This window comes from Martes martes, assembly GCF_963455335.1.
Source record: "Martes martes genome assembly, chromosome: 4".
NCBI lineage: Eukaryota > Metazoa > Chordata > Mammalia > Carnivora > Mustelidae > Martes > Martes martes.
The window spans coordinates 3,211,047-3,224,014 of NC_137891.1; the positions used below are offsets into that span (position 1 = coordinate 3,211,047).

General features: G+C 52.2%; 1 protein-coding gene across 1 annotated transcript; it reads right to left on the reverse strand.

The window, feature by feature from the left end:
• Positions 1-8,427: 8,427 nt before the first annotated feature.
• Positions 8,428-11,636, reverse strand: CHRAC1 (chromatin accessibility complex subunit 1). The gene is made up of 3 exons (XM_080800990.1): positions 11,401-11,636; positions 9,761-9,887; positions 8,428-9,089 (listed from the first exon to the last, which is right to left on the reverse strand). Exons 1-3 carry the CDS (start codon positions 11,545-11,547, stop codon positions 8,968-8,970), a joined length of 396 nt encoding a protein of 131 aa, XP_080657116.1. The 5' UTR covers positions 11,548-11,636; the 3' UTR covers positions 8,428-8,967.
• Between the last annotated feature and the right edge of the window lie 1,332 nt (positions 11,637-12,968).

Consider the following 12,968-nt stretch of genomic DNA (forward strand, 5'->3'; position numbering starts at 1 on the left):
CAGAACCTGGTGGTTTTGTCCTCAGCGTCACTCGCCAAGCGGGTTCCGTGTCCTGGAACTACTAGGTTTTTAGAAGAGGAACTGGAGTCGTGTCTCTGAGTTGCGTGTGGAGTCCTCAGACATAAGGTGCTAGTCAGTCCCCCTGTCCTTGTTTGGGGGCGCTTTCCGTTCCTGCCGCTCTGCTCTGTGCCATGCGGCGAAGCTGCTGGGTGGGTTGGCTGTGCGCAGAGGACCGCCCTCTGTGACATGCTGCAGACACAGCTTTGATCTCTTCACTTTTCCAGGCCAACTTCGAGCAGTTTCTTGGCTGATGGTCTCATGTAAAAAACAAAAAACAAAAAAACCACCCTTACCCATGAAGGGTCAGGGGGTGTCCCTGTCAAGGGATGATTTTATTGCTTTTAAGTGGGGGGAATAATCCAATATTATTTACTTTAAAAATGCATAGAAACTCATTCTTGGCAGCTCCTCTTGGCCCTTCCTTCTACCTTCTCTCCATTTTGAAAGGCAAACGTCTTTCCCTCGGCGGAGGTGCTGGCCGCAGAGGGGATGGCACGTCACTAATTTTGGTTCCTCTTCAAAGCCAAACATACACGTGACCGAAATCCTGAAAGTACGTAGAGTTGAGCACTAAACTGAAATTTGAGTCCTGAGTTTGATAGTAGATTTTAATGTAGTTGTTGAAGGTATGAATTCATGTTTTATAACTGTAGAGGCAAGTGAGTTTTTACTTTTTAAAGAGTTTTAAGAGAATAATCGTAAGTTTCTGTGCAGCAAAGTGGCTACTCATTAAATACAAGAAAAGAATGTAGTGTCTACATGCAGGTTTGTCTTACCTCTGGTACACTGCAGGCGACTTACCTGATACGTATTGAGGGCTTTTAACCCTGAGTTTTATCAACTTTTCTAGTTTCATTTTATTTTTATAAAATAATCGAAAAAGAACCAAAAATGAATTCAGAAGTTCCATAGGTGGATCTTGCCCGTCTCCATTTCCCCCGTGATCTAACAGTTTAGAAGATATTTTGAATCAAAATGTGTCGTGACCATTGAAAGTTTACTATTTCCTAAGAAGCTGCGCGGCTCCAAGGGCGCCCGGGAGGCGGTGCCGTGCGCACCGGCCGTGGACTCGCCCGTGGCTGCGTGGCCGGCTGCTCGCGACCGTGTCCTGTGCTTGTGAAGAAACCGTGCGGTGCTGTTTTGGAGGTTGGAAGTTCCTGTATGAACTAGGTTTCTCTACATTGGCCTCTCTGTATAACGTCCCATTTGCTACATGAATTGTACAACTCGTTATAAAATTACAGTACTTGGTAAATACACTTCTGAGGCTTCCGTCCTTGTCTCTCGTTCCATACCATTCCGTGTGTTGAGGATGTCCAATGCCTGCATGACGCTAGGTGGTGACGCCACTGTAACTCAAGCCTTAATCAGATGTTACAATTTTAAGTTTCAGAGTATGCAAAAATAGTAGGCGGTGAGTTTAAACTGTTCCCATCAAGATGCTGTATCATAATTCAAGCAGTCTTTTCTCCAGGGTTACAAAGGGAAACTCCCCGTGATCCAGAGCCCTCGCTCGCTCTCTCTTGCTCGCTCGCTCTCTGGTCTGGCTTGGCTGTTGCTGCTGCTTGATGAAAACGGACCATTGTGCATTTTGTGGCAGTCAGTCAAGAAGACCTGTTCTGAAAGTCTGGAGACTTTTTCAGGGTTACTTTTAAAGGTTTGGTTTTTCCCTCCCGTCTGAGATTTATCTGTGGCCGATGGAGAGTGTGATCGGGCATAAACACCCCCTGCCGCCCTGCTCACGTCCTGAGGCCTCTTCAGGCGGTGCCACCTGCCATCGCTTCTGCGTAGGATCGTATGGACTTTTGTTTTTGTAAAAGCATCTTAAATTTAGACGTAAAATGGAGGGGACCCAGCTTTCTTTACCATGTGGATCTACCTCAGTTTAACAGTTGGGTGCTATTTACTAAGTCTGTCAAATTCAATTGGAAAAAGTAACCAAACAGCAAGATAGAATGCCACACAAAGCTTGAAATCATAATTTCCGTTTATTTAATAATAGTCTTATTTATTTTGTGCCTTTTGTGTTGAATCCTAATGCATTGAAAAAAAAATCAGTATGAAATGAAATATTCTATTGCAGGTGGGGAGAAAAGCCCAATTGGCCGTGGACTTGGATAGATGCCCCCAGCCAGCCAGTCAAGTCTGTTAAAATCCCAACTGCCCTCTTGTGAAAAGAAATGATGTCCAAGAGCAAATTAACATTTTACAAACAAATTCCAACTTTCTATGCATATACCAACAGCTCTCTGTTCATTCTTTGTGCCAATGAAGGGGCAGCCGCGAACAGCTCACGTGCATCCTTCCTGTGGCGAGTCCAGCCATCGGCGCCCCCGTCTTCCCCTGGCGAGTCCTCTTCTGGCGAACCGTGGGCGTTTGTTTGCCGCACAGCCCACCTCTCCTGGTGGAGGTGCTGGTGCCCGCGGGCAGCCGGAGGAGGGGGGGCAGGCGCCGGCTGGAAGTGGGGGAGGCCTGCACTCAGCAGCAGGCCCGGGGTCACCGTGAGTCAGGCAAGCTTTCTGGCAGGTGAGGCACGAAGGTAGGAGATCGATGACTTTCCACGCTTTTATATTTGGCAGTTTACAATTCTAGACTTTTCCTACTCTGGTGATCTTTTTTAACTTAATTCTTTGGAGGTAACACAATATTTTGGAGTCTTAAGAATTTGATTTTATACCAATAAGAAATAACCAGTAGGGCTCTTTCCTGTAGTACATAGTTTTACTGTTTTAAAGAGATCTCTGAATTTTACAAGAGAACCAACATTCCTTAGTGGCAAAACTCTGAAAGTCGATTTGGGAGGCTTTTTGCTGCAGGATCTTGGAACATGGGCTGCTTCTAGTTGAGTGTTTTTCCCTGTCGCGCGCCCGTCGGGTCAGTGCTTGAGCCCCGTTCGCAGACTCGCCCCCGCTCGTATGCTGCATACACAGATCCGCATTGTTGCACTTTCTCGGTAGTGACGAGTGCCCCGCGGTCGGCTCACCAGTCAGCATTTTGTTCTTTGACCTAACAAGAGTACTTTGGGGCAGGGGATGAAATTTATATAGGTACCTCAAGAAAAAGAACCTGAATATGCTGCATTTTGTTTATTTAGCTTTTATATGTAGCATTTTGTTTTGCTCTTATTTTGTTTTTAGATCTATGCTTTTTGGACCCCTAGAGACTGTTGAAAGAAATTTTAAAGTTACTCTTGTCTGGATACAGTATCCTTTGTTTTTGTCCTTTTAACTTCAGTATCTGGTTCAAAGGTTGCCCACCAGTAGAATACTACTTTACCCAAATATACCTGAGAAAAAGGGTGCCGTGTGTACAAGCAGACAATAATGTTCCCAGTCCTTTCTGTTCATGCTGCTTTCTTAATTCTTTTCACCATGTCATCAAGAGGTTTGGAGAACTTCTTCCTAAGGTCGGACTTAGAGATGATGGCATCTGAATGTTTTCAACACAGACCTCACAGAATTGCCATTGAGTAAGTAGCATGAGCCTCAAGGGATCCCCGGCGTCAGGCAGCCGGATGGCTCTGGTCTCCAAGGAGCCAGTCTCCGCGCTCCGCCATCCCCAGCACTCGCCCGCACCCGGCTGCCGGGGAGTGGTCTGGACTGACGAAAGGTAGAACTGGTACAGAGAGCTTAAAGGCTGAGACACGCAGCATCTATTGTCGTGTTTGAGCTTCGCTGGGTCCTTTCGAGTTTGTCTTACAGCTTACTAGGTTAAGTAGTTTGCACTATTTTTGCAATAAAGTCATGGAAAACCTAACAGTTACTTGTTTTGTTTCTTACCGTGTGTATATAAACTAATACTAAAAGTTTGGCATAGTGTTTTTTCAGCTCCTTACATAACCCTTAACATGCACAGAATGCTGTAAATCTGATAAAATATGATGTGAATGATATTTTATAAAGTTATTTTGTATGGTGTCAATTTTGTTTTGCCTCATAGTATGTCAGCAAAAAATAAAATAAAATTCCTCATATTTACAGCTGCCTCTCCCCAAGATCTTCAGTTATTTGCCGATTGATTTGGGTACTTCCTCCTGCACAGGTCAAGAGTCCAGGCTTCCGAGGGGGGGGCCTGCCTTCCAGGATGGATGTCTAGAGGCCTGGTCTGCAAGTCCCCGACCTATTCCCTGAACCGTGTGTTCAGAAGAGCTGGGCATTACTCCCTGAGAATTTGGGTTTGGGGATGAAAACCACAGGAATGAGTTAGAAAAATAAAAGTGGTATCTAGGAGGAGCGGGGTGTTTCTACTGTAGCAGCCACGAGAAAGGAAGAAGAGAGCCATTCAACCAAGCCCCAGTCAAGTGCGAGCCCTGAGGTCCACACTGTGTGGGAGGAATCCGCGCTGACCACATCCAGGGTTCGCATCCTGGTGGGGCAAGACTCCCTCCACCCACGCTGGGGCTACACGTACTCCTGCCGCTCTGCAGTCCCCGGTGGCCTCACTCTGGGCTGTCGGTAACCACTGTGCATCTCTGCGCTGTGAAAAGTACGTGCCGTTGGGAAAGGAGGGTTGGACTCAAGGAAGCCAAAAAATGGCTGAAAACCCTAGGATGCATGGACCCTGTCGCTAAAGCAGGCCAACTCTTTGTTCTTGCTGAAAGCGATTTCCTGATTTTTAATAATATGTATTAATTACAGAAAATGTGACAATTCAGATGAACATGAAGACGAAATTTTGAATTATTTATAATCACAACACTGACAGGTAATCCTTAAAATTTCTGGTATCTTTTGTTCTGGTCTTTTTGTTTTGTTTTCTCTAACAAAATGAAGTTCTTCCCACCCGACCCCTCGCCTAAGACAGCCGGGACCCGGTACTTCTCAGTAACTAAAACCCACACAGCACCCCGGTGCCACTGGCCATGGGACATGCTATCCGAAACGGAGGAATATGATGAGATCTTTGACGTCTTTACTTAACACACACGGGCTCCCTTTGTGACATTCTTGCTGTCTAATGAAACTGTATGATGGCGGGCGCCTGGCTGGCTCGGTGGGTTGGGTGTCCGACTCCTGGTTTCAGCTCAGGTCCTGCTCTCAGGGTGGGTGAGGTTGAGCCAAGACGGGCTCCGTGCTCAGCTGGGAGTCAGCTTGAGTTCCTCTCCCTGCCTGGGCTCGCTCGCTCGCTCTCAAATAAATCTTAAGGAAACTATACAATGGTGTTACATGAATTAGGAGAAAACTTCAGAAGAGAAACCTCCTGACTAAAGGATGTTAGCCTCCACAGACAACGAGGAGCCCGTAGCAGGAGGGATGGAAGGTTCACGTAGGAAGAAGATGCAAAGTGCGAAGATCAGTGTGAAGGGTCTCGAACGCCACGTTGCAAGTATACCCACAAGGATGGGGGGGAAAGTGCTGTTTTTTAAGCGGCATGGTCCAGCGAAGACGGCAGTCTGCAGTCTGAATCTCAGTTTCACCACTTCCTAGGTATGTCCTGGACTAATGCCTTAGCCTGAGCTTCCATCCCCTTCTTTTAAAATACGGACACTTTACAACTTGATGGGAGGATTACACAGAAAGGTACACAATATTAGAAGAGGGGTGGCCCCCAGTAACCACTTTAATAATCAGCTACTTTTCACATTTCTGACTACAAAAGATTAATCTTCATAAACTGTCTTGGTAACCTGATACCAGCAGAGAAGAGGAAAACAGCTCTAGAGATGGTGAAGACACCAGTTAGCAAGGGACTGTAACAGACAGGCGTGTGGCTCAAGGACCCAAGGAGGGGACCTCCCTAGATAACCAAAGTTGAAGTGCCCAGGTTGCGGTAAGAATGCTGCACCTGCTTACACGCAGGAAACGGTACCGTTCTGGGGATTTCTTACACAGCAGCATGTTGCTGGAGGCATACATACTAAAGGCCATGCATGGATTTAAAAAGGTAAGATTTAAAAATAATTGCTCAGATCCTTTTGTAGTTCATAAGCGTGATGACTGGGTGTTCATGGTCTTGTGTGACATGTGCCTCCCTCAAACCTTGTTACGACCTTGGCATATTACCCATCTGATGCAGAAAAAAAAAAATTGCTTAAACAAAAACAAAAATGAAATACAATTGAGGGGGCACCTGAGTGGCTCAGTTGGTTGAGTGTCTGACTCTTGATCTCAGCTCAGGTCTCCATCTCAGGGCTGGAGTTCAAGCCCCATGCTGGGCTCCATGCTGGGCGTGGAGCCTACTTAAAAATATTAAGATAACACAAAGAAGATCTTTGTGACTTTGGGTCTGATGACACGGTTTTAGATACAAGAAAAGCATGATCCCCAGAGGAAAAAACTGATAAACTGGACTTCCTCAAAATTAAGAACTTCTCAGAGAGAAATAATAATTTCTGCTCTTTGAAAGATACTATCAAGAGAAGGAGAAGATCAGCAGCAGACTGGGAGAAAACATGTGCAAACCTCGTAATCTAGCAAAGGGACTGTATTCAAAAGACGTAAAATGCTCAAGACTCAACAAAAAGAAAACCCAATAAAAAGATGGGCAAAAGATTTGGACACTTAACCAAAGAAAATACGGTAGATAAACAAATAAAAAGATGCTCTACATTTGTCATTACAGAAATGCAAAATTAAAGCCTACCCCCATGAAAATGGCAAAAATTAAAACAAAAAACTACCAATTTTGCAGATGATGCAGAGCAGCTGAAACTTGAACTTTACTGCTGGTGGGAATGCAGAACGGTACCGCCGCTTGAGAAGTTTGGCGGTTTCTTATGAACGTCAATACACAATTCCACTCCTAAGCATATACTCAAGCGTGTCCAAGTGGACATCCTCTGTTCACACAAAACCTGTACACGAATGTTTCTAAGGCTTTACATGTGATCATCAACACTGGAAACCCAAACTGGGAATTGTCAATTTGTGATCATCAACCCTGGAAACCCAAAGTGGGAATTATTTGTCAGTTATTCGTCGATTATAGTGGGAGAAACACACTTCTCTAAAGCCGTACCGCGCGAGCCTACTCAGCAGTAAGGAGTGGGACTTGCGGTAATGTGAATCTCCCTGGCGTTACGTGTCACCAAACAAAAGTACCGAGTACTGTACCGAGTTCCACTTACATGACATGGGAAAGGCGGCTCAGCAAACCAGTCTGGGAGCCAGGGCCGGCCCACTGCGCTTCTGCATGGCCTGTAAGCTGAAGAATGGCTTTTACATTCTTCAATGTTTCAAGAAGATCAAAAGAATATTTCATGATCCATGAAGATGCCAGGATTCAAATTTCAGCGTCCAGAACCGAAGCCTCACTCACATGCAGCCGTACTCCCTCCCTTCCGTACGCAGCTTGTCTACTACAGTGCCACAGTTCACAGCTGTGACAGGCTAGACAGCCTGCACATCTTACAATGTTTTCTCTGTGACCCTTTCCAGAAAAAGTTTGTCAACTTCTACACGGGTAAAGAATAGCTCAGTGGTTGCCCAGGTGAAGGGTTGGAATGAGTATGACCAGGAGGGAATTTGAAGGGAGGCCATACAGCTGTTGAGTCTTGTGGTGTTAACACAACTCTGCATTTGTCAAAGCTCAAAACTGTGCATCAAAGTGTGGGTTTTTTAAAAATTTAAACATTTAAAAACAAGAGGAACAGAAACAACAGTGGTTGCCTGGGGATAAGGGAAGGGACTCTGGAGGGACAGGGAGAGATCTGGGTGATGCAACTGTCCCATATATCGATACTTACATAACCAACAGAACAGATACTAAAGGATGATTTTACTAGATGTGAACTATAACTCAGTCTTCTAAAAAAGAGACTAAAGAGACAAGAGCCAAAAATTTACTCTATGTAGAAAAGAAAATAGTTTTCTCACAAGTTTCCTCTTGTGAACAGTAAAAACATTTACTTCGGTTATAAAGAAAGGAAGAGTAAAAGGAGAGGTTTTTCTTTTTTGTTTTTTTTAAGATTTTATTTACTTACTTGAGAGAGAGCAGGGGCAGAGGGAGAGGGGGAGGGCGAAGCAGACAGCAGGGAGCCCAACAAGAGCTCAATCCCAGGACCCCAGGATCATGACCTGAGCTGAAGGCAGATGCTTAACCGACAGCCACCCAGGTGCCCCGAGAGATTTTCAATATACAAAATGTTTTAAAATGTTTTTAAGAAAAATATGAATTGTGTAAGACTGATGATTCACAGACCTGTACCCCTGAAACAAATAATACACTGTATGTTAATAAAAAAATATATGCTTATTCAAAGGTAGTATTTCTTTTTGTATTTGACTTAATTAACTTGTGATTTTTTTTCCCTCTGGGAATAAGTGCTAGAAATGTGTATTTTTAAATTTTGCAGAAGTCTCAGGTAGTAAGACACCAGAACAGAGCTCTAAAACTAGTTCCTCAAAGCATTTACTATAAAACAACAGCTTCTAATAAAGAAATTTATTTCTTTACAGTTAATAAAATTGCAGTATTTGGACAAACTGTCAAATTTTGAAATGTAACATATCACGCATAAACTATGTATTTAGCTCAAACTACATCTGGTTGTTTACAAGGATTTCCAAATATACATCTATGAATTTACACAACCGGTCTTTAGAAGCTCTTCAAAATCTATCTGTAAATTAAAAAGAGAAGCAAAATTGTCTGTCTCTACAGCTGACAGCTGCATCAGATCAGCGGTCAGGGCCTGGGTGTACAGGCAGCTCTCTTGGTGCCCCCGTGCCCCCGAACTGCAGCATGGGCCCCGCAGAGAGAGGCTGCTGTCTGGGCCACCTTCCTTCTGGCCGTTCATGGTGTGGGCACATCAGGTGCTCTATCTTAGCCCGGAAGGAACCCAATGTACTTGGAAGTCTCTGAAAAGTCAGGTGTCTGAGGTCACACGGTGTTGTGCTTGCTTCCACGCAGCGCTGCTAATCCAGGAGGTCCTCAGCAGGCTGATTTCTCAAGCACCTCCTCTTTGGTCTAGGATTCTGCTTCGTCCCCGTCATTCCCATCATCGCTGTCATTCTCCTCCTCGTCCTCGTCCCTCTTCTCTTTAAGCATTTTCAGATATTTACTAGCTAAAATCTTCTTTGGTAATATATCTTAAAAACATAAAGCTAACATCAGCAACTGGTTTGGGCAGACCACGAACACAGCAATACAAATTTCAAAATGTGCTAGTTCCTGCTTTGAGCTCTGGAATAGGTTCCAAAACAAGACAAAATTCTGACCACACTTCTGGGTGAAACAGCAGGAAACGAGCACTGCCTCCTGACTACTGCTGAAGACCTGTTTCCCCCCACGGACTGCAAATCCCGCGCTCCTGGATGTGCTGGTGTGGACTGAGCGAGTCTGCTCAACCTACCCGAGGCAAGCCCGCTGGGCCTGGGGACAGATTTAGGCTCCTTTCAGCCGTGGCCCACACGGCTTGTCCACGGCAACGACTAGTCTCTGTTTCCGGGGCCCAGCAGACCAGCCCAGAGTCTTCCCTTCAGTGGGAAGGGGTCTGGGGGTGGGTACGCCGGGCTCACCCAGCCCCCCACCAGCCGAACGTCCTTGTGCCGGATGTTGGCTTCGTCGCCAATCCGGGAGAAGCGCACCGCAAACACACTCCGACAGAACTACAGATGTCTCCCTGTGCCCGTTCACGGTAAACTCCGGCGCCCAGAGAAAGCGGGGGCCGGGGGTCTTCCAGGGAAAGCAGGGGAAAAGGGGAAACGGCGGTGAAGGACCCTCTGCGCGCTTTAACCGGGATGTGGCAAAGGCTGCGTACCTGCGAGAAACTGGAAAGCCTCCGACTCCTCCGCGGTCTTGGACAGATCGGTGTAGGTGAGGGCCTTCCTCTCCCGCCCGCCGCCGCGCCGGTAGGAGCAGGCGGCGAGGTGCTGAACGAAGAGCTCCTAGACACGGGGAACGAGAAGGCAAGGCTGCTCGGGCGCCTGCGCAGAGCGCCCCTCCCACGTCGGCGAGGGCGAGCGGACCGCGGCTGACTGCGGCTTCTACCCCGGGGAGCCGTGGGGCAGGGACGCAGGCCGGGAGAAAGCGAGGCTGCATCCGATTTCGCAGGGAAGCAGGCATTTCCCTAACGCTACTTGCGATCCCTGACCCAAGGAAGACATTTAAAAGTCACTCAACAAGGAATTATAAATGTTTAAGAACCACAGGTTTTCTTTGTTTTTGTTTTTTTAAAGAAGAGCGTTCAGAAATTCTGGGGGCGGGAACGCGTCTCCGGTCTGTCCCACCGCGCCGCGCCGAGGGGCGGCGCGCACCAGCCGAGCACCGAGGCCGGAAACTGACCGCGGCTCCCGGGCGCCCAACCCGCGCCGGGACCCCCGCCAGGCCGGTCAGTGCGACGTGCGGGCCCGCCGGGCCCCGCCTTCGTTCTCGGACGAGCGGGCACAGGGAGCCCGGGCACCCCCGGACCACCGGCGACAGGGAGCCCGCCCCGTCCGGGCCCCGGGGACGGCTCGCGCGCCTCCAAGAGGGCCGTCACTTAGGGGCACTGCGTGTCACCCCCGACTGCTGAGTCACTGGATTCTACCCTAAACCCGTGACGATGAAATAAAAAGGCGGCTCTGGGCGGAATCACGCGAGGCCCGCCCGCCCCCGCAGCTCCGACGGCCCAGGGCGGTCCGCAGGGGCCCGCCCCCCGCCCCCCACCCAGACCGAACCGCCCCGCCAGCTCTGGGCGCACCCAGGAGGCCCTCAAAGTACCGGGGGACGCCGCGCTCGGCTGCGGGGACGGGGCGCGAGCAGCGGGCCGGGCGGTACCCCCGGAGCCCTCGCCGTGAACCCTGAGCCAGGCACTGCGGCCCCGACTTTGGGGACACGCCGGGAGGCGGTGTCGCGGGACACCGGCGTCAGCCCGCGTCTGCCCGCGTCAGCCCGCGCCGCCACTCGAGCCTGGCGCGAGGGACGGCGGGAACGGCGCGGTGGGCGGGACGGAGGGCGCGCAAGGGAGGACGGGAGCAGCGCGGGGCGAGGCCGACGCCGCAGAGAGAAACAGGTGGGTAAGCCAGAAGCGCGCGAAGGCGGACGGGAGCGGCCTGGTGGGCGGGGCGGAGGGCGCGCGGGGGAGGGCGGGGCGGAGGGCGCGCAGGGGAGGTCGGGAGGCGCGCGAGGCGCGCGCGGCGCAGCAAGCAGCGACGAGTGGGTGGGCCAAAGGCACGCGAGGGAGGGCGGGAGCGGCGCGGCGGGCGGGGCGGAGGGCGCGCGCGCCGAGGGAGGGGACCCGGGCGCGTCGTGGAGGGCGCGCGCACCGCGATCCCGCGGGGGCGGCCGGCGGCGCGCAGGCCGAGGGGGGCCCCGGCGGCGCTGCGGAGCCCGGGGGGCGGGGCGGGGCGCGACGGTTCCGGGCGGCACCCTGCCCCCCCCCCCGGTCCTCCCCGGTCCTCCCCGCGCCGCCCGCCTCACCGTGGCCTTGGCCGTGAGCACCAGCGCCTCCTGGTTGATGCTGGACACCTCGGGGGAGCTCTTCATGATGACCCGGATGCGGGACAGGGGCAGCGACACGAGCCGCGGCTCCCCGCACTTGTCCCGGCCCGCGACCGCGTCCGCCATCTTCGCGCCCCGCCCCGCGGCGGCCGCCAGACCCGCCGCGAGGCAGGCGGCCGGCCGGCCCGGAGTGTGCGGGAGCGGCGTCCCGCTGCCCCGTGGGAGTTGTAGTGTCGGGGAGGCGCGGCGGCGGGGGCGGGCGGCCGCGCTTCCGGGGCCGGACTACAAGCCCCGACATGCCGCGCGCCGAAGGGCGGCCGGCGGGGCGGTGCTGCCGAGGGCCCGAGCCGCCTTCCCGCCGGCTGCCTGCGCCGTGCGGGGCCGGGGCGCGGGGGCTCCGGAGGGAGCCGGCGGGGGCCGGCCTGCGTGCGGGGAGGGGAGCGTCGCGGCCAGAGCGGCGGAGGGACCGCGCCGCACGGGCCCACGGCTGGAGCTCCGCGGGGAGCCCCGGGTGCGGCCGGAGGACGGCGGTCGCGGCCTAGCCGCCGCCGGCCGGAGCGCTAAGGAGAGCGGGAAGCGGTCGGAAGAGGGCACGGGGGAGGGCTGCAGGGGATGCGCAGCCCCGGGCCGTCGGAGGGCTGGAGCCCGGAGCCCAGGCGGAAGGTGGCTGGAGGTCGTGAGTAAGATGCGGGTGCGCTGGGAGCCCGCGGTGGCCTGTGGGTGCGCGTCCGCAGCTCGGCCCCGGCCTGGATCTCGGGGTCGGCGTTCCAGCCCTGCGTAACAGCGGCCCTGCTTGGGGGCGGCTGGGGGACGCAGTGCGGCTAAGGCCAAGGGAGCTGCGAAAGCGAAGGGTAGGAGGCGGCCGGGGGCCGCGTCGGGCAGGCTTCGGCGATCCCGGAGCGCTCCCCGGGTGAATCCGGAGCCCTGGGGAGCGCCAGGAGGCCCCACTCGCGCGTTACCAGGAGTGCTGCAGGGGCTGCGTGTGGACGGACTGCAGCGGGGCAGGAGTGGAGGCAGAGAGCACGGTGAGGGGCTGTTGCTGGGCCAGCGGGGATGGGGGTTAGGCGAGAGTGAGGCGGTGGGAGAGAGTAGGGTTGGGGACCTCGTTTGAAGAGAAGAGCGGAAGGGTGGCCGTGCCGGGCACTGAGCTGGGGCGCGCTGCGAAGCGCCTTCGCGCGGGTTTGGAGCAGCTTCAGTGTTAATTGCAGGGACACTAGTCAGACCCTGGTCGTACTCCTCTCAGGTCAGTGGCGAACCGCACAGCCCTCTCCAGAAGCCTGCATCACCACGTAAGGTTTCAGTGCTCTTGCGGCAAGGTCTTCGCGCCCCCAAATCCACTTCGATTTCAAAGTTCACGTGAAAGGGGGCGCCTGGTCGGCCTGAGGATAGAGTAGGTGACCCTTGGTCTTGGGGTTGTGAGTTCAAGCCTTGCATTGGGCATGGAGCCCTACTTTAAAAAAAAAAAATTATAAAAAGAGTCCAGAAAACTCAAAGTATATCTTGTTTAATCTTTGTGATTTCAGTCTTTCGTCAGTTGGGTAATGCTT

Coding starts and splice junctions, on each gene's coding strand:
- CHRAC1 (XM_080800990.1), bottom strand. CDS start 11,547: ATGGCGGACGCGGTCGCGGGCCGGGACAAGTGCGGGGAGCCGCGGCTC. Junction 9,888..11,400: donor TGCTCACGGCCAAGGCCACG/GTGAGGCGGGCG, acceptor CCCCGTGTCTAG/GAGCTCTTCGTTCAGCACCT. Junction 9,090..9,760: donor GGCTTTCCAGTTTCTCGCAG/GTACGCAGCCTT, acceptor TATGTTTTTAAG/ATATATTACCAAAGAAGATT.